The sequence below is a fragment of the Vanessa cardui genome, chromosome 22, assembly GCF_905220365.1.
Source record: "Vanessa cardui chromosome 22, ilVanCard2.1, whole genome shotgun sequence".
In the NCBI taxonomy this organism is placed as follows: Eukaryota; Metazoa; Arthropoda; class Insecta; order Lepidoptera; family Nymphalidae; genus Vanessa; species Vanessa cardui.
Genome location: NC_061144.1, coordinates 8,947,851 through 8,970,195, shown reverse-complemented (window position 1 = coordinate 8,970,195; position 22,345 = coordinate 8,947,851). Strand labels below are relative to the sequence as shown.

The 22,345-nt window shown below is 32.1% G+C and overlaps 1 protein-coding gene across 1 annotated transcript in view; it reads right to left on the bottom strand.

Annotated features, from left to right (window-relative positions):
• Positions 1–22,345, bottom strand: part of LOC124539347 (pikachurin-like) — a 229,330-nt gene that overhangs the window by 76,078 nt on the left and 130,907 nt on the right. The window contains exon 3 of the mRNA XM_047116718.1: positions 3,359–3,475. Within this exon, the coding sequence (XP_046972674.1) occupies positions 3,359–3,475 (117 nt within the window). The remainder of the gene's footprint in view (positions 1–3,358; positions 3,476–22,345) is intronic.

The window sequence follows — 22,345 nt, the reverse complement described above, 5'->3', positions numbered from 1 at the left end:
TTTATCGAACTGATCTAGTTCCTTTTAATCCTCGGGATTTGCAACTTTATACCTAGCCACTAGACCAACCTTTAATATTAAATTCAAGTTATTTTTTTTTTTACAATCGAAAAGGCTTCCTTGTTTTTTTAAAATATCATCATCATTTAAATCAGCAATCATGGGAATTATACAAATTATATTTAAACAGGATAATGGAACGAATAAAAATAATTGCTAATTATAATTATAAAATGTGAAATATGGATGACTGAAACAAAATACACAAGATTATTTAAAGGTAACTGTGGTTTGGAAATATTATAGCAAATAATAAAAGATTCTCTGCTATTTTTGACGATGCGATAACCTTTTTATATCAATCTTGTAACTGTTTTCCTGTTTATCACAGATTTCTTAGAAAAACACAAAAATAGTTTTATATTGATGCTTTGAATAAAATTGAATCATAATATTAGGATGTTAAAAAAAAATCTATAGTAATCTTTAACGATATAAAAAGCGTAAGTAATTTGTCTTTTATTTGATTACCAGATTTTCTTATGAAGCAGCTGTAATTTCAAGGATGGGCTACTTTAGTATGCCTAATACCTAATATCCGACATCTAAAAAGCCACGGGCGATAACTAGCACGACATAAATGACAAGAAGCTATCAAAAATAAATAACTCGCATCCTAGCACACACCCAGGTTGGGTTAGCTTAATTCAAACAATCCAATCTACGTTCTATGTTTAAAGAGACACAGTCTAAATTAAATTATTACATAACTCAAGTTATCACATTATTAAAAGTTACTAATTTAAACAAATCAATTCACTAACAACTAGCTCTCATGAAGTCGTCCACTCAAACACCTGGCACGAATTATTCGCTGCGCACGCCTGTCACATCCCATTCAGCGATAAAAGCACTTGAAACGCTCGCGCGAAGCCTCAAGCGCGGCGCTTATGCTGATTTGAAAAGAGGGCAATGCTCTTCGTTTACACGCTACTACTCGGATTTATTAATGTAATTCTTGTTTTTTATATTTTCTGTCTCTTTCGTTTGAAACGTTTAATTTTGTTTACAGCATTTTTTCTAATATTAATTATCTACGCTGAGTAAAGTTAATTATTTTGATTTCGTTTGATTTCGCAGGAGCATGGTACAGATAATTTTCAAGTGGCGGTCCACTTGAAAATTATCTGTACCATGTATTATCTTTATGTAAGGTATGTAATTATAAGTAAGGCTAATTATACTAAAATTTTTTTTTATTTGAAAATATAATCAGTTTTTCTTATAAATTATATGATGTAAAGATTAATATTACTATATTATATATTTAAGCAGGGATGATGCAAGAAAATATGAGAAATTGTGTGTAATAAACTGAATAAAAGTAAAGAAAACAGTAACAGCCCATAAATTCCCCACTACTGGGCTAAGGCCTCCTCTCCCATAAATGAGAGGGTTCGGAACATATTCCACCACGCTGTTCCAATGCGGGATGGTGGAATGCACATGTGGCAGAAAATCGTTGAAATTAGACACATGCAGGTATCCTCAGGATGTTTACCTTCACCGCACGAGCACGAGATGAATTATAAACACAAATTAAGCACACATATATGTAGTAGTGAATGCCTGGGGTTGAACCTCAAATCATCGGTTAAGATGCACGCATTCTAAGCGCTGGGCTATCTCAGCTCTTTCAGAATGAAAAGGTAGTTTTATGTTATTGCTACACGTGTCAAACTGTTCGTGTCTACAGAATGACCACCGACGCATAAAGTCCTATGATCATTTGAGGAATTTCTATAAGATTTCTTGATCCCAAAGGGAGTAAAAACATTCATATTCGTTAAATTATGGAGGATTTTTTTTTAATGATTTCAACGATTCAAATATTATATAATTACAAATTGGTATGATGACGTATATTCAAATATTCTTTGATGCAAATGCAGCCGAAGTAGTCGTTATTAGTAAAATGTCTCAAGTGTGTAGTCAGTCGATCTCAAAGTCTTTATGTACGAGAAATTCTGTTCAAAAACTTCGGTGAAATTTTTAGCTTTTCGTTGGACGTCTATAGAGAATTCAATAAGACAACTTTCCGCGGGAAATTCAATTTATCGTTTTATTTTCAACAACTAGTCTTTTGTAGATTTCGTTCTATTAAATATTGATGGAAATTATTAAATTGAAATTCGAACTGGAGAATGTTTTGTCCTGTTTCTATAGAGAGTAATGTAACTCATGTATTAGATACAATTTAATTTTTTCATTTTTAACATTCTTAATTGTGACTTTGAGTTTATATTGTATTTAAGCGTGAACCAATAGGTAAATCGGTGCAATAGTAAATAAATTTTATAAGAAAATCTTATAAAATATCAAAATACGCTAGTTATCGTAGATATGATTGGGTATCAATTTATTTGTAAAGGTTTGATTAAATATACACCCAATATAAATTGGGTACCCGTACATGATTTATGGCGAAGGATGACATTTGATCAATACCTGTTTCTACCTTCAAAATCTGTCATCATTTATAAGGTCAAATTACGAATTAAATTGGAATTATTTTTGCATTATTTTCCAAATTATTAAATATATCTAAAAAACCTGTGTTATGTTAAAGCAATATAATGATAATAAATTTACAAAAATATTATTTAAGAAATCGTTAATTAATAAAAACATAAAGTAAGAGCTTATAAATATTCCACTCAAAATCAAAATCAAAATAAACTTTATTCAAGTAGACTTTTACAAGCACTTTTGAATCGTCATTTAACAATTAAGTAAAGCTACTACCGGTTCGGAAAGAAGATTCTACCGAGAAGAACCGGCAAGAAACTCAGTAGTTACTCTTTTTCAACATTTAAAAAATACAATAATATTAGTTACAATTATATATGTATGTAATCGTAATGTATCCTGTCTGGAAGTCAACAGGTATTAATTCCACGCTTTTTATCATCTACAAAATCTTGTTTCGAATAGTATGCCTGTTTACCAAAGTATTTTTTCAATCAAACGATTTGAATTTACGAAACGGCATAGTTAAAATGTCTGCGGAATTTCACTAATGGGTGAAACCTTTCTTTATCAAGGAATAGGTTAGGAAATCATTTTGCAGCTGTTTAATCGACGCTCGTATTTGGTGTATAAATGGTACAAAATACCTTGAAGATTTCATCCAACTCATGTGTAACAAACTATTGGTGCATAAGTGGCACAAAATACGTTGAAGATTTCATCCAACTCATGCTTAACAAACTATTCTTAATGACTGCTCAAATTAGAAACCATATTTGACTTAAATTTATGTATATTGTTACGTATATTGTTCTACATTTCTCCTTACCTAAACAACCGTATCCGTCAACGTGCAGCACATAACCCGGCCCGCAGCCACACTCGTAGGTACCATCATGGAGCTCCCTGCAGAGTTGCTCGCACGGGCTGCCTTCGCCACATCTACCTGTAACACAACCTTATTTCACTCACACACATTTGTTTTGTTGTTAATAGATGGCGCTAGTAGTTCTTTAAATCGCGCTATAATTGTCTCAAATCATATTTACTAAATCGTCATTCAAATTAATCATCAAGACCCCGCGCTCAACATCAGGGCAGGGGGACATTAGTTCTCGCCCGAAAGTCCGGTGACGCTGTAAAGGCCAGTAGTAACAGCAATACTTCACAGATAAAAAAAAAAACATCAAGAGTTGACTGGATGAATAGTTTATTTCATTTGTCGTCTAACAGTCTGTCAAAATATAATTCTTGCAACAACATTTTTAAATTTTTTATATATAAGACCGACTTATGAAGCCTCAGTGTTTTGTACTAAACTACTTTATGACTTGAATCTAGCAAACATCCAATAATAAGATCAATATCTTTTGATTTGAATGAAAATTTAAATTTAATTGTTTAAAAACAAAGGTATTTATTTATTTTGTGTAAGCAGATGAGCTGAATATGAATCGGATGTAAAAATTGAATAAAAATCTTAGAATGTCTTCAGGGCATATGAAAACAAAATATTGAAAGTATACAATGTTTTTCTTACCAGGTTCAAGTTTTAAAGTATTACAAACTACCCAACTAGTCAATATTATATTTAAAAACTTTGTACGTGTAAAAGTCACACAAAAGCTACACTATAAAATTAGAAATTTCAAAAATTTCAGCTATGTGTATAAAGAAGTATATTAATCTTTCGATACGTATAATTCACTCAATCAAGAAAAGGTTCTTAACATTGCAAGAATATTATTAAAAAAAAACAATGGTGGAAAATATCCTGTCAATTATAAAGAATCTAAAAATAATGATATAAACTTACGGCAGGTCAGCGTAGAACAGGGCACGTGCCAAAAAAGAGATTTTCAGGAAAAAAATACACAAGATATACGACCTCGGATAAACGAAACTAGAAGCAAAAACTCTGATCCGTATTTTAAGAAAGGTAAAAATGTTCTCTATTTTACAAGAAAAATACTTATTTAAGTATAAGAACCATTTACATTGCTAGTCAGTAAATATCTTACCATCAACAACAAGCATTTTGTTTTGGTATGTTGTTCGAAAAGCGAGTGACTCATTGTAAATACAGATAAACATACATAATGTTTGGCGGTATATTGAGAAGCATATATAAGGTACGGATTGGTTTATACTCCTTAATACTAGTTGACCTACCATCATGTAAACGGACGACTAAATGTGGCAATAAGTTTTGACCATATTGGTACACTACGAGAAAAATAACCCGGTTTATTGTGTTCTGGGTGGAACGGTGAGTTGACCAGTATTACAGGTACAACGGACGTAACATCTTGGTTCCAAAGTTGGTGGCGTATTGGTGATGTATGGAATTTTTAAAATTTCTTATATCGCCAATATCAATGCTTACTGGTGACCGTTTATCGTAGTCTGGATCATTTACCAGTACGTGTATCAACTATAAGGGCAGAGATGGCCCAATGAGAACGCATGCATCTTAACCGATGATTGCGGGTTCAAACCCAGGCAAGTATCACTGAATATTCATGTGCTTAATTTGTGTTTATAACTCATCTTGTGATCAGCGGTGAAGGAAAATATCATTAGGAAACCTGCATGTGTCTAATTTCATAGAAATTCTGCCACATGTGCATTCCACCAACCCGTATTAGAACAGCGTGGTGTAATATGTTCCAAAACCTTCTCCTCAAAGGGAGAGGAGACCCAGCAGTGGGAAATTTACAGGCTCTTGTTGTTTTTGTTGTTGTTGTATCAATTTAATTAAAACATATTAAAGATTCTTTAGACTTGTTACTAATATCAGTACATATCTTGATAAATAAATGCTTATCTGCGAACTTCCTACGAGAAAATACACGTGTGCTAACTGCATCCCGTTATATCTCCAATATAATCTCAGCGAAATGGGGCAGACTGATGGCATAAGTTTAGATTGCTTCTATATGTTTGCTCTGATCACTCGATAAATGATGAAAATTACTATTGATTAAATAGTAAATTAAAGCCTGAGTCAGCAAATACTACTATTAGGTATAATCCTCGTCAGTTTTCAAATTAATTCCTTTATCGATTCATAAACTCTTAGTACCTTGAATCTAAACATCAAATCATTGCGACGCAATATGTCATTCTCAATCGGTAAAACAGATTATCGCTCACACTGAGCACACGAAAATAATCCTTAAGGTGACGAACCTTTTCTTACCCGACTGTACATTAACTTTTGCGAGAAATTTGCTGACAAATAATAATGACATATCATGTTAAAAATATTTTAATATAAGACCCAATTATTAAGTGAATACGCATTGGAACAGCGTAGTGGAATATATTCCAAACCCTTTCCTTATTAGGAGAGGATTAGCCCAGCAGTGGGAAATTTACGGGCTGTTACTTTACTTTACTTTACTTTACTAATGGAAATATGATAAGTAAGTACGATAGTACGTTTTGTGTCTGACCATTTTGTTCTATTCAATTTTCGTGTTATACAAAGAACTTGGTACAATACGGTACAATAGCGGCACTCCACATTACCGGCACTTTCGTTACAAAACACCTAATTTCTTTAATACTAAGAGCACCTTTGTATAAGCGACTTCCAACCTTAATTAAGTAAATTACTCTGTTAGAGCGAACTGTTAACAACTGGAGTTGTAATTATTTTTAATGTAATGAAAATGCTCCTAGTTTATTTATAGTACTTTAAAATTCTAGAAACTGTCGGAATAAAATATAACGACTTTAAATTGTAGTAATACGATAGCGTTGGGAACATTCCGACCGCCTAGACTTTAAAAGTCCGATAGGTTCTACATTGCTTTATTTATGTATTCTTCACAGCACTACAGACAAATAAAAATTCGAGTCGATAAAAAGAGTCGTGATGGCTCAGTGGTTATATTGTCAATCTTCTAGTAATCTTGAGTTCTAATCTAAGTTATAAGTTTTGGTTTTTGGGTGGGGTATTTGGGTGTTGGTTGTCATCTGAGTCGAGATGGCCCAGTGGTTAGAACGCGTGCATCTTAACCGATGATTGCGGGTTCAAACCCAGGCAAGCACCGCTGATTCATGTGCTTAAGTTGTCTTTATAATTCATCTCGTGAAGGGAAACATCGTGAGGAAACTTGCATGTGACAAATTTCATAGAAATTCTGCCACATGTGTATTCAACCAACCCGCATTGGAACAGCGTGGTGGAATATGTTCTAAACCTTCTCCTCAAAGGGAGAGGAGGCCTTTAGCCCAGCAGTGGGAATTTACAGGCTGTTGTTGTTGTTGTTATGTTAGGCAAAAACGTAGCCTATGTTCTTCCTAGGATTTCACGTTTGATTCGTGCAAAATTTTATGAAGTTCAGTTCAGCGGTTTAGTCGTGAAAGAGCGACAGATAAACGGACAGACAGAGTAACTTTCACATTTATAATATTAATAAAGATTAATCGATTTTTTTATTATTTTTTTTCTTTATTTTAAGAGCTTTGTCGCTCTTGGATTAATCGATTTTATAATATTAACGGGTAAGTTTAGCGAACAACTGCTGTTTAATAACTCGCGCTGTGAATCATTTTTTTAGTTTTATTATGGTTTTATTAACACACTAATAAAGTATTAACGAACTATAATGTGGTCATTTCACAGAAGACCAGACACTTTACTGATCCATTGAGCGCGATGATTACATTACAAGATCGTGCAAGTTATACGCGTAAGCGGATTCTAAGTTATTATATTTATAAAATATAATAAATGAAGAAACCATATGTGTTTGATTGCAGAATGCAGGCGTCTTAACCGACGATTGCGGGTTCAAACCCAGGCAAGCACCAATGAATATTCCTGTACTTAATTTGTGTTTTTAATTCATCTCATTTCAATCAGACAGAAAACATCGAAACATGTGACTAATTTCAACGAAATGCATCATTATTCAAATGTTAAAAAAGAGTAACTACTGAGTTTCTTGCCGGTTCTTCTCGGTAGAATCTACTTTCCGAACTGGTGGTAGCTTCACTTAATTGTAAACTGACGATTAAAAAGTGCTTGTAAAAGCCTACTTGAATAAAGTTTATTTTGATTTGATTTAATTTGATTTTTGTATCCGCCAACCGGTTTTGGAGTAACGTGGTGGAATAAGCTCGAAACCTTCTCCTCAAAGGGAGAGGAGGCCTTAGGCCAGCAGTGGGAAATTGCCAGGCTGTTACGTACGGTTGTTCTGTACTGAATGTTTAGGTAATAATAAAAGGCATTTCAGGGATGTAATTATATAAACAACATTTTCTCATCACTTGGTGGTAGGGCTTTGTGCAAGCCCGTCTGGGTAGGTACCACCCACTCATCAGATATTCTACCGCTAAACACTAGTACGCAGTATTGTTGTGTTCCGGTTTGAAGGGTGAGTGAGCCAGTGTAACTATGGGCACAAGGGACATAGCATCTTAGTTCCCAAGGTTGGTAGCGCATTGACGATGTTAGGGATAGATAATATTTCTTACAACGTCATTATCTACGGGTGGTGACCACTTACCATCAGGTGGCCTATAAGCGAGTTCGCCAAGATATTCCAAAAAAATATAGTTTTAAGAAAGTTAAGTTTTGTTTCAAATAAATATATTTGTATTATTGCATCTATAACAATGATATACATAAAGTATGTTTAATTATTAAACAAATTTACCTCGAAGTGAAATTCTGTTAAAATTATAAAAATCATATCGCCCAATTGCATTGTCTCCATTAGTGACAAGCCGGTTCATTTTCACTGTTGATTGCTGGCAACATTTCTCCAATGAATGGGCTATTCATCGAAAATGTTGCCAGCATTCTTGAAAACATTCCTCTCCATAATATTTTGTACAGTAAGCTTTACGTAATTCGTTGTTATTTATATGTACTATAATATAAGTCTTTAATGTATTAAATTTATAATATAATTTGGTTTTGTAGCAAGCTGATGATGAAATGCAAGATTATATATAACAGAGAAGCATGTCCGAGCCCGTTTTTTAAAAAACATGACGTCAGCATTGCTGATTTATTCAAATATGTGGCGATCCGATCCCTCCGACGGCTCGACCAAGCCTCTCGATACCGGCGGGCGCTTGGTCTTTTATAACAAAAATAGGTAGGCAGACTTACTTTCTCAACATAACACCAAACAGTATACAAACAGTAAAATATATCAGACCAATTTAACATTTCACAATTCACTAAAAAACATTAATTTAACAATAAAACAGTTTAAAATTATTAAAATATTCATTTCTGGACACGTATTTTTTTTAATTCGCAATACATACGCATTTAAAATATCGTCAGTAAATCAGAAAGATTTGAATAAAATTGAAATCAAGCTTATCATGTCAATAGTATGACATATTGAGCAGATAACGTATTATATACTCTTTGTGTGCATTAAAATCTCCTACGGAACGCGCTGTAATAGCCAGTAGAAGTAGATTTTTCAGTAAGCTAGTTACTGGCGACCCGCCCCGGCTTCGTATGTCTAAAACTGTCAGTTTCTCTACTATGTTATGCATGTATATTATTTCGAATCAATCTATTTTTGTATTAAAAAAAATCGGATAAAAATCCATTGCGTCATTTTAAATATATAAGTATACATAGGGATAGACAGCGATTAGCGACTTTGTATTATATTAAAAAAAGTATAGTAAAATAACAGCCCGTATATTTCCCACTGCTGGGCTAAGGCCTCCTCTTCCATCAAGGAAAGGGTTTAGAACATGTTCCACCACGTTGTTCCAAATCGGGTTGGTGGAATGCACATTAGGCAGAATTTCGATGAAATTAGACACATGCAGGTTTCCTCAGGATGTTTTCCTTCACCGCCGAGCACGAGATGAATTGTAAACACAAATTAAGCACATATATATAGCACTGGGTTTGAACTCGAAATCATCGGTTAAGATGCACGCGTTCTAACCACTGGGCCATCTCAGCTTTACTATGTAATGAAAATTACAAGAATATTCGATTATGAGTTTTTATAGAAACAATATTACCCATATTGTTTCCTTGAAGAGACATTATACCGCTTATTATCGCTGGTTATACGAAATGAATATATAACTCGAGTTAATTAATACAATTCAATATGAATCAATGTGTGGTGTGTAATACTGTGAAATTGAATTAGTGTGTTTGCTTGATTACATTTACACTTACCTTAGTCAATATTCTGCATGAGCAGAATCGTCTAATACATTATTAAGGTAATGACGTATAATATCATTAATTAATTATGTACGATTTTGAAACATAATAATCTATCCTTATATTATAAATGCGAAAGTACTGTTATCTCTTTACACGTAAACGGTTGAATCGATTTTGACGAAATTTTGATATCGACAGATTGAGTGCTGGAGAAATCAATATTTATTCGGGTTTAACAAACAGTGTCACAATAGGTCTAAATACTAAGCTTAGATTTAAAAATACATAATTGTGAAACCAACACCGTTAACCACAGATTACTACTAAAGTTATTGAGAGATAGACGATACAATTTTTATATATTTTTCTTAATTTGTATGTATAAATTATTTATTTATTTAACTGAGGAACAAAAAAAAATTAAAAGAAATAACAAATTTTAAAGTAGACAGAATAAATTAAAGTATAGTAAATAAATAGAAGAATAATAATTTTGGTAGCTCAAAAAAAAAAAACAAAAAAAAAACAGAAAATAAAATAAATAAATAAAGTGGATTAATTTCTTATTAGTTAAAAGTTGTTACTAATTAGGAACTTACATAAGTTTATTTGACTTCTGTTATAACAGTGCTTCTTTTATAACAACCAGGGGTGTTCATAAAGATATCTACATCATTGAAATATTTATTGTATATTTCGATCAGGCGATACATGGGCGAGCGTTTACAAGTATTAGTACGACTTAATTGCAAAATAACGATTTAAAAATGATTCTAAAAGCCTACTTGAATAAAGTTTATTTTGTTTTTATTTTTAGACTACTATATTAAGAATTCGGCGTTCAAAATGCTTCTGATGCGGAATTTAAAAAAAAATGAAGGAACGCTGTGTGTGCCAAAGATACAATTAGTGAGTTTATGATTGATAGCATACTTTGTGAATTAAATAATCGCCTCCTGACTCTTTCTATTCAAATTCAATGTATGTTAATAATAAAATTGTCAATTAGGCCCACTGAGGTTCCTTCGTCGGTTCATCTTAGGTCAGGATATTTTCTTTTCCAAACCGGTGATAGCGTTTAATTTGATTATCAAGAATTAAGTGTAATACTTCCAAATTGAAGGAATTTGAGTTGAGATTGAAAATTACTGATGTTTATAAATATTTATTCTTGAATCATTGAATTGTTTCTTGAACATTTAATTTTGTTTTAAATGTAAATTGCTAATAATATTATAGACTTTATTGTTTCAAACGGAATCTAAATCAAAAAAATCTCACTCTAGATGACTGTAATAAAAATCTTTGTTGCCAATAATATAGCTGTTACGAAAGGCCAAATTGCCGCTGATTGGCTGTCCAATTTCATAGCTTAGTAACAGCCAATTCAAGTTGAACTTGTAAGTTATATTAAAGATTGTTATTAACGTTTCATTAGGAAGTTGTGTCAAAGATATTGGAAAGGGTCGAAAGAGAAACGAAAAGTGATAACATCAAGAATTGATTCGATATTTAAAATTAAGGTTTTTAGTCGCGACTAGTCATAGCTAAAAAGGTTTGCTTAAATAAAAAAGTATTGAATAGATATTCGTTTTTTTTTTAATTTTTAAAATAAGAATGCGTTTTTAAATTTATGTTGCAGTTAATTGGATTATTATTGACGACATTGCTGGTTGAACGGCACCGTTTAATAACGATTTCGTCGTTTTATTAAATGACTAATTTAACAAATTCGCTGCGACATATATATTCGTTGATTAAATATGTATACAATAAATATTCGCATGTATAATATCATACTTTGTAAACATAACGGTACGTTGTAGTGTCGAACCACGTGTTGCTGATCCACTGAGCGGATTGATTTCATTATGCAAGACAATTCATAAGCGGTAGCGTTTATAACGAAAGAATAATGTGTTACAAGATGTGTTACAGATGATGTTACAAATGCGACTTATTCGAATTTTATTTATTGATATGGTTTTTTGTAGTTTATGTATTACTAGTAGTCGCCCGCGGCTTCGCTCGTTACAGGGTGTTGGTTGTCATGTGTTATGAAAACAAAATAGCCTGTGTACTTTTGTGGAGTTCAAATTTGCTTTATACCAAATTTCATCAAATTCAGTTTAACGGTTTGGTCGTGAAAGAGCGGCAGACAGACAGAGTTACTTTCACATTTATAATGTTAATATATACATATAGATTACCTGTTCTTTAAAAAATATAAGAAACAATACAGTTCAATAGTATACGTATTGGTGAGTCGATCAAGAAAACGTAAACTTAAGTAGATGAAATATATCGATGAAACAATTGAGAGTCATAAGACATCAAGTTATTCCTTATTATATCAGTTACCTGCCAGTGAAAGTCCTGTCAAAATCGGTACAGCCGTTCCATAGATTAACCGGAACAAACAGACAGACAGATAGACTAAATTGAAAAAATAGGTTATTTTGTTATATGTACCGTTTATACATACATATGCATTGAGTAAAAAAGGGCTATTTTAATATTACAAACAGACACTCCAATTTTACTATATGTATAGATTACTTTTGGTACATTGTTTTAGACTTTTACAATGAGGGTCAGACTTCCTGTTCTTATAAGTATGACGTTGTCTTTGAAAGTTGAAGTGTTTATGCAATTTATTTTTTAAACTTGGACAAACTTCTCGGGTTCTCTTTCAAATAGATAATTTAAATACGTTACACGAAGTTCTCTGTGCCGTATTCTTAGCGTTCGATTATATTTATGTAAATTCAGGCTCGTTTTTGAAAATTCGTTACAAAAAATAAGACGAACAGCATCAATATTCTAGTAATTCTTTACGCTGTTTAACATTTTATGTCAATTGTGTTTTAAATTCTGATGTTGTCTTGAACGAGACAGAATATAAATCGAAAAGAAATTTACGTTCCTTGTCTTCATTGCAAGAATTTTACTCGTAAGTTTAATTATGCTTTTTTAAAACATTATTAATTGGACAAATTGCTTTTTGTGAACCCGCCTGGATGGGTAAACAGCCACACTCAGAATTCTGGTGTTTCGGTTTGCCAGTGTAACTACGGACACAAGGGATATAACACCTCAGATCTTAAGGTTGGTAAGGAATTGTTATTGTATCATAAAGTGCCATTTTCTTTGGGTGGTGATGAATACTATTAGGTGGCCTATTTGTTCTTTCATCTGTCATTATGAGACAGAATCTAATTAGAGGTCAAGAGACAGATCTTAGTTTCCAATGTCAGTGAAGTATTGACGGTGTGATGAATGTTTATTGGTTAGTATTACAAGGTGCTACTGTATGTGGGTAGTGATGACAGCTTACCATTATGTGGTCAATATGTAATGTAATGTAAATGGTCATAGTCTGCATACTATTTAAAGTAATACCAGAAATATTTCTGGAGTGCTACTCGAATTAAAAACTTTTTCTGTTATATATTTTTTTGTTTCTTTACTATTAAAGGACGATATCGAATTCAAGACACTTCTAGACTCCAATATTTTGGATTGGAACCCAGAATGTCGTAACATTTTTTATTGAATCAAAAATCTAAATCAAAATAAACTTTAATCAAGTAGGCTTTTGAATCGTCATTTAACAATTAAGTGAAGCTACCACCGGTTCGGAAAGTAGATTCTACCGAGAAGAACCGACAAGAAACTCAGGAGTTACTTTATCAACATTTAAAAAATGTGTTTCTTGTATAAAGTTATATAAATCAATAGTAGTACACACTACATTGCCTTATGAATTGTTCTATAATTTTCGTTTCAGTGGGCGCCATTATTCTTCAGTTACACAGGCGGGTAAGCGTAAACATTGATGTAACACTCACAAGGGATTCCACTATTTAAAACATACGTTCTTGTCTTTTGAGCTTACATGGAGCAAATAAAGAGTACGTATAACTCATCATCATTTAAATATACAGCATTAGACAGCATCATACTATATTAATATTGAACTCTGTATAATTACAATGCAAACAATTTTTTTTAAATTATATTTGATGAAAAAAAAAATGAGTCGAGATGCCCCAGTGGTTAGAACGCGTGCATCTTAACCGATGATTGCGAGTTCAAACCCAGGCAAGCACCGCTGATTCATGTGCTTAATTTGTCTTTATTATTCATCTCGTGCTCAGCGGTGAAGGAAAACATCTTGAGGAAACCTGCAAATTTCATAGAAATTCTGCTACATGTGTATTCCACCACCCGCATTGGAATAGCGCGGTGGAATATGTTCCAAAACCTTCTCCTCAATGGGAGAGGAGGCCTTCAGCCCAGCGGTGGGAATTTACAGGCTGTTGTTGTTGTTTGTTGTTGTTGATGAAAAAATTGTGTCTGATCAAGGGCAATATATAGATAGTTGTATAAAGACGATTACTCATAAAGTAAATAACAAAATAAAAACGTTTATATTATTATAATAAATTAGGTTTCGCTCGCATTTTAGGAGTGGTTATAATATGTTGGGCAAAAAAGCAGCCTATATCTTTTCTTGGAATTCAAGTTTGCTTCATACAAAATTTCATAAAATTCGGTTCATTAGTTAAAGAGATCACAGAGATAGAAAGACAGACAGAGAAATAGATAGTATAGATATATAATATAAAAAAAAACAACGCGAAAGCTGTAGACTTGTGCCCTACACCATAATCATGCATAATGCGCCTCTGATATTGTATCTCTTTGATCCAGCACACCTGTTCACTATACTAGATAATAGGCCTTACACACCCAACTAACAATAACATACCACATCCTATATAGTAAATACAAATGTAATCATTTAACAATAAGCATTTATGGAAGAATGATTGATTGATTGATTGAAGAATTGATTGAGCTAGTATGTGTCACCATTTCACGCAGTCATATATGTACAGGAGTCATTTTTATATTGTATTTCCTTATAAGTAAACATTTGTATACATTGTTGATATGTACTATTTTAATAGGCAGATTGTTGTGTTCTGGTTTGAAGGGTGAGTGAGCCAGTGTAACTACAGGCACAAGGGACATAGCATCTTAGTTCCCAAGGTTTTCTATTAAAACATATATATATTTGTGTGCATATTTTAGTTATAGACATACACACGTTCAGAAGACAGAATGTACGAATACGTTGATTTAGTTTTTGTATGTATTTGAGTGGATCTTAATATTCATTTTGGTCTCTGTGTGTTAGGATAGGGGTGTAAATAAAAGGCGTCACAATAAGTCTAAGGCGTGATAGGTAGCTAGTACTTATTAAAAAGACATAAGTAACTTATTTTACATTTTTTTGTTTTCCTTTTTTCCCTTGGAGAGGCAAAGGTTGCATTCATAAGTTCATATTCAATGTTAATTTATAAAATATGTACATATTAGCGGACAAAATAGGTACATTTTATGATTGTACAACATTAATTTTTGATAATAAAAATTTAACAGGTTTGTGACTCAATATAATTTCTTGAGCCTTTCATAATTTTCTTTTGTATAAATTCTAATCAAATTTACTGTAGTTTTAATTACACAAGTAACACAGCCGACCTTCATCATTATGACAGCTCTGTCATGACGAAGATGAATGATATCTCTGTCCTTTTCCATCGAAGGTGTTACTTAAGTTTAATTAAGTTCTGGCTTATTTCGAACTTGTTCAAAAGCGCCATTAATTTTTTAACGAACATTCTAAAATACGTAATAAATGTACCTCACAATCTACTCTCTAGGAACCATTTCTTAAGAAATAGAAATTTCTCAAAAATGGCTGAATAAACATTCAATATCTGTCTTGGAATTTTTAATTCAAACTAATTACTCATCCTGACTTTGCTCAGCAATGTCACAGATGATTTTTATAATTATTCCCCCTTGTTACTAGATTTCTCATGGTACTCTGCTTCTATTATGTGTGAATGACCTGTAGTCCTATATAAATGATCTAATATTGAAAAAGTAGTTTTTGAGATTAACGCGTCCAACTAAACAAACAATCAAAGTCATAAGCATCAAATTTTAAGCGATTAGTAATAAGTTTATTGAGTAATTTTTTTAATTAATAAATAAATTACATTAGTATAGACACAAATGATATTTGAGAAAGGCTTTGATATAGTATATATGTATGTATAAATATTTTTTATTGTGACAATTAAATAAACAGAAATATTCAAACTTATAATAAATGTTAAGTTCCTAAGAAAACGCAATTTTCTAAAACTGTCCAGTTAAAAATTTAATATTGAACGTTTGACGTGGAATTTTCAATTCAAATGATTTGCTCTTACACGAGAGTATTCGAATCAAGCTCACGCTCTTTTAACGCAAATCGACCTATTTACCTGACTCAATCGCAGCTTAAGCTGTGTGTGGTCTTTGAAATAAACCAGTGACTATGCTGGTTTTGCTTTTCCTTTAAAATAACATTTATGGGATATAAACTTCAAAAACGTTTACAATTAAGCTAATTGATACTCAGAAACAACAACAAAAACAACAACAGCGTGTAAATTTCTCACTGCTGGGCTAAGGCCTCCTCTACCTTCGAGGAGAAGGTTTGGAACATATTCCACCATGCTGTTAAAATGCGGGTTGGTGGGATACACATGTGGAAGAATTTCTATGAAATTTGACACATTCATGTTTCCTCACGATTTTTTCCTTCATCGCTGAGCACGAGATGAATTATAAAGACAATTAAAGCTCATGAATATTCAGCGGTGCTTGTCTGGGTTTGAACCCGCAATCATCGGTTAAAATGCTCGCGTTCTAACTACTGGGCCATCTCGCCTCATTTAGAAATAGAATGTCAAAATTATTAATAATTAATTATTCGGTTGAATGTGATATTTATGAATCTGTAAAATCAATATAAATTATTTATTCATTTATTCGGAAACGTTATGGATTGGTTGAATCTAAGATGACGTCACACGTCAATAAACATGTCTGCCGATGATCGATGGCTCTGAGCATTGGTGTCTCGGGATTATGAAACTATAAATAATTTTGATATTATAATATTCTTCGATTTTGACATGCAAAACAAGTCTCATAAACATCGTTATTATCGTGACAGAGTATACAACAAAGTCGCTTACAGCTGTCTGCCTCTATGTATGCTTAGATTTTTAAAATTACGCAACGGATGGATGAGGTTTCTTTTAATAGATAGAGAGGTTTTTGTATAGAATACATAGACAATATAAATAATAGAGGAACACCGATTATTTATCCAAGAAGCACAATAAACTTCAAATACGACGGTTTTAAATTAAAATCAAATTAACAGCAATTTAATAAAGATTTTATTTCTAACGTTTAACAATATTACTGAGTCGAGTTATAATTAATATTGATATTACTTTGCTTTATAATACTTTGCTCAAAGCTGTACGAAATCGTTTATCGTAGACCTTTGCCCACCGGACCGCTTTCAATGCTTTTGCTTATTAATTACAAAGATACTTCAGACCGATTATTAGGCTCACGATCCACTAAAAGTATAGCGCTATACTCAATTATAAAGCGTGAGTCTTATTAATAAACATGATTTAATTTAGAAAATCATATTATACAATTGACATATTTTGATCTCACCCGTAGCAAAGAATAATAGCAAGAATATCAGTAGCATTTTAATGATGTATCGCAATTACGATTTTTGTAATAAAAAATTAACTCTTTCAGCTCTTTTTGGATCTTTTTTTCATCATTTCTTCAAAGTATATTTGAACTAAAATATCACTATTTTGATGCTATATATTGGCGGACTACCCGCCAGACCTAAAGCATAAAAAATCACATTAGAATATACTTACCACACAGGTAGGTTTACAGTGGTAGCCTCACATTTAATTCAACACTGACAACACAACATGACGTTTTAATGGTGATTCCTTTTTTTTTTCTTTTTTTATGGTACATACATTGCTCTGATCCCAATGTAAGTAGCTAAAACACTTGTGTTATAGAAAATCAGAAGCAACGACGGTACCACAAACACCCAGACCCAAGACAACATAGAAAACTAATGATAATCTACATTGACTCGGCCGGGAATCAAACCCAGGACCTCGGAGTGGCGTACCCATGAAAACCGGTGTACACACCACTTGACCACGGAGGTCGTCAAAAAATTAAAGACGAATTTTTGCTGCAAATTTGCCACTTACATGGTAACTATTTGCCGATTCCTACACTTCGCCGATTACTACAAACTCGTTGTCAGTGCCACGTCGGAACTGTCTAAGCGCAAGAATTGAGTTCTAGCGCTTCTATGACAATAGAAATCTTATAATACCTGTCCGACATAAGCCCGGTAACTGTATTCAAGGAAGTTTTGCTTAACGGTAGAACTGTCTACGAAGCGTCATTCAGAAGCTACGATTTACTGTTCAAAGGCAACGAAAAAGGATTAATATAATAAATTTATGAAGATACTAGCGACCTGCCCCGGCAACACGCGTGCAAAATTGATACTAAATATACTACAGAATTTGTTTATTTACTACATCACATTAAAAACTACTAAATCACTGTTTCATTACTATATTGTCCATGTTTTTTTATACAAAAACATTCCTCTTTAATCACTCTATCTATTAAAACCGCATTAAAATCCGTTACGTATTTATACTATGTAATGATGATAATGATGAGTGTGTTAATAGGTATCTTTAGGCAAATATTAAACCACCTTACGTGTAATAAATTCCAATAAAAAAATCAAAACATATTTTAACCTTTGGTGTGTTAATTAAGTAAATTCCTTTTCGGTTCATAAATGTTTAAATTCCGAATCGGATGTGGCTATAAGGAAAGATTTTGAAGAGGATTTAAAATTATAAATTATGACTTGTATAATTCTAAAACGTCTGTGATTGGTCGTTATTAATTAATATTGAATTACGTCGTAATTAATAATTATCATGAACTATCTTTTTCTTTAAAGAGCACAAGTAATGAGTTTACATTCGAACTGCTAAAAGCACACTTCTCCATTTTAATTAATAAGCTTCAAAGAAGCTAATACTTTACAAGTAAAACTTTTAGTTTCAAAATGTTTTTCAGTCGAGTTTCACTAAAGTTCCTACTAATTAAATTTTCGAATTCCATTTGTTTTTAAAACTTAGTAAAAATTCCGACATAAAGAATCTTTTTCGAAATTACAAATATTTCTATAACGCGTTCCAATGCCAGGAGAAGTAAAAATGATCTAACCATAAACTGACATATTTTATGCGATTAATTTAAAACTCTACTATATTAATATTACAGTCTATTTCACAATCACAATTCTATTTAAATACTTATATGGCCATTATTTTTACACGCAGACAGATAAATCGCCATTTTTACACAATACCTTTACCAGCTACATAGATTAATATCAACTAATGACGTCACGTCATTTCAAGGTCAACGTTGTTTAAGTCTCTCTACTTGTCTTGCTATTAGAATAAACTTGTTTGCGTTCATCAAATCATTAAAGAGGACAAAAAGTATTCCCTCATGATATTTTCGATGTTATACACTTGACATCCAACTCCTTATCACGACACCAATGCGTCACACTCATATTAGTTGTTTCATCATATGTCATATTCATTGTCTGAGAACTAAGATTCTAGCCCAGGTTTGAATACATATATGTTTATATATATATATATAATTTAAATAAACGTATGTAAAATCGTTAAAGTTATTTAACATCATACAATGTGCAATATTTTTCAAAGAGCTTGTGCGATATTCCCTGAATTGATAATAATTCTTAATGATCCTTTGTAAGTGGCATTGACGCAACGAATTACGTCGAGTTTTATTTATTTCAGTGATTTCGGCGAACGTGTACAGACGTACTTCTATTATTAGTATCAAAAAAGGTTTTAATCAATTATTTAACCCGTGAAAATTTAATAAGGGTTGTGTTTTTATATATTTGTATTGATTTTACGTTAAATAATTCACCGTCATCTATACTAATATTATAAATGCGAAAGTAACTCAATCTGTTATCTTTTAATCGTCAAACTACAGAACTGATTTTCTATGAATAATAAAGGACATAGGCTTTTGTGTAACCAAAATTAGCGACCTTTTACACATGACCTCAAGTCCCTAAAACACGACACCTATGCGACATCTACTAGTTGAATAAAAATGTTCAATATTCGCTTCGTGTGCTAAAGATATACAAATATTTAGAAATGGCACTAATTAATTACTTTGTATTTTTTAAAGAAGCAATTATACAGACAATTTATCTTATTCATTAGGTAAAAAGATAAATAAGGAAGAACAATTCGTTGCTGGATAAATAAAGTAACATCATTCGTTAATTTCCTGCGGGTAATTTGGTGATGTATGCCTTCCGCTATCGCTGGTCCGAGATAAATAATTCAGAAACAGTGTCCGATCTAATCAGCCAGATGTTTCGCCGCGAAAATGATAATTATGTTTATCTTTTGTAAATATAATATAATGGCTAATATGCAATATTTATTGGTAAGATATTATATGATAAAATATGTTTAAAATGTGTTTTTTTTTATGGGGTCGAGATGGCCCAGTGATTAGAATGCGTGCATCTTAACCGATGATTGCGGGTTCAAACCCAGGCAAGCAACGCCGATTCATGTGCTTAATTTGTCTTTATAATTCATCTCATACAATTTTTGGAAACTATGAGGTAAGATCGCTTCGTATATCAATCATCAACGTAACATTTTAATTTAATTAATAAATCACGACATAGTATAACGCAAAGTGTTGTTTCTCTGTCCCTATATCTCTATGTATGCTTAAATCTTTAAAACTACGCAACGGATTTTGATACAGTTTTTTTAATAGACAGAGTGGTTCGAAAGGTAGGTTTTTGTATATAATACATATACAATATAATAAAGAAACACTGATAATTTTAGGTGTTTGTAATGTGATATATGTAGTAACTTAAGTATCAGTATTGCACCCGTGCGAAGCCGGGGCAGGTCGCTAGTATATTCGTATTCTACGCGAGCAAAGCCGCCGAAAACATCTATTATACTATATAGGATTAATTCGTATGGTTATTATTTATATAAATATAGTTTTAATGTATCGTAGTTCTATAAAATCTAACTTATTAAATCTGAATATATTTCAATAGAATTTACTTTATGGATTAATTTATCATAAACTTTAATGACTTGACGTTAGGTAGTGATGAATCGTTCGACGATAATAGAGCAGCTATTTAGAATGAGCGCTTATGTAGGCGATGACACAACTCACCATCAGGTGGCCTTTTGCCTGTACGCCTAGCTATTTGATAAAAAAAAATATATAGTCTATGTTAATTCTACATAAAAGTAGCTTTCTAATAGTGAAAGTTAAAATCGGAAACAAACAAATCTTTCCCCTTTTTTTGTTCTTTTTTATGTGATAGGTGGCAAACGAGCTGAAGGCTCACCTGATGGAAAATGACTACCACCGCCCATGGACTGCAGCATCAGGGCTTGCAGGTCCGTTGCCGGTCTATATAAGTACTATTTTCCCGATACGATCGGATTTGAGTATTTTCTAAAACCACTAGATATGAAATAGTTAGCCGCCGTGGTTTCACGCAGCAACAATAAAGGTATATATAAAACTTTTAAATTAACAACAAACTTAAAAAGAAAAATTCTTTGTTTTACTCCGGCTAGAAATGTCGTAACTCTCGGCTTTTCTCTTTTATGTTATTTAAAGATATTTAGAAAGACCCAGTAATACTTTTTTTTATCCCTTAGAAATAAGCTCAGTGTAGTATAATACAAAAGTTAGACAGCAAATCAAAACAATCAAAGAAATTGATAAATTACACAACACAAAAAAATGTGTCCAGATGATCTGACAGTTTACTTTACAAATTCCTAAAATAGAATAATGGCATATTATATCACTGAAAATATAACCAAGAAAGGGCTATATATCTCACTTGTATTCAGTAAAACACTTAAATATTAATTTAATTTGGTAGGATAATAGCTTTATTGTTCTAAACGCCGCCGGCGAGTTGAATGTCTTGCATTCACGATAATTTAATCATTGTTTAAGAAATATTAAATTATATAAAATTTTGTTTGTAATATTTTCTTTTTCAGTATAATAATTAATGTATTATGAAACACAAAGAGGTTTGCACAGGACGACCGAGGCGGGCTGTGAAATAATGTAATTCTCACAAAAAATGGTCTTAGTAATTTCTAGAAGGTATTTTTTTTATTAAGAAATTAATAATTTTGTTTATTATTCGTTATAAGTATTAATAATTTCGTTCGTATGAATATTAATATACTTCTGTTGATTTCTTTATGTTAAATTAAGTAATTTTCAACCGACTTCCAACAGGAGGAGGTTATCAATTCGTCTTTTTTTTTTTTTTTTTATATATGTTTGTTACCTCATAACTTTTCACTGGGTGGACCGATTTTGTTAATTTTTTTTTTGTTTGAAAGGTAGTGCTTCCCGTGGGGTCCCATTTTTTTTTTAATTTTGGAGTCGGTGTCAGCCAATAAAACCCTACAGTATATCTATCAAAAAACAATACGAGAATACTTTAACAAATATGTTTTTTACAAATTACCTTTTACACAATAATATACTGGATCA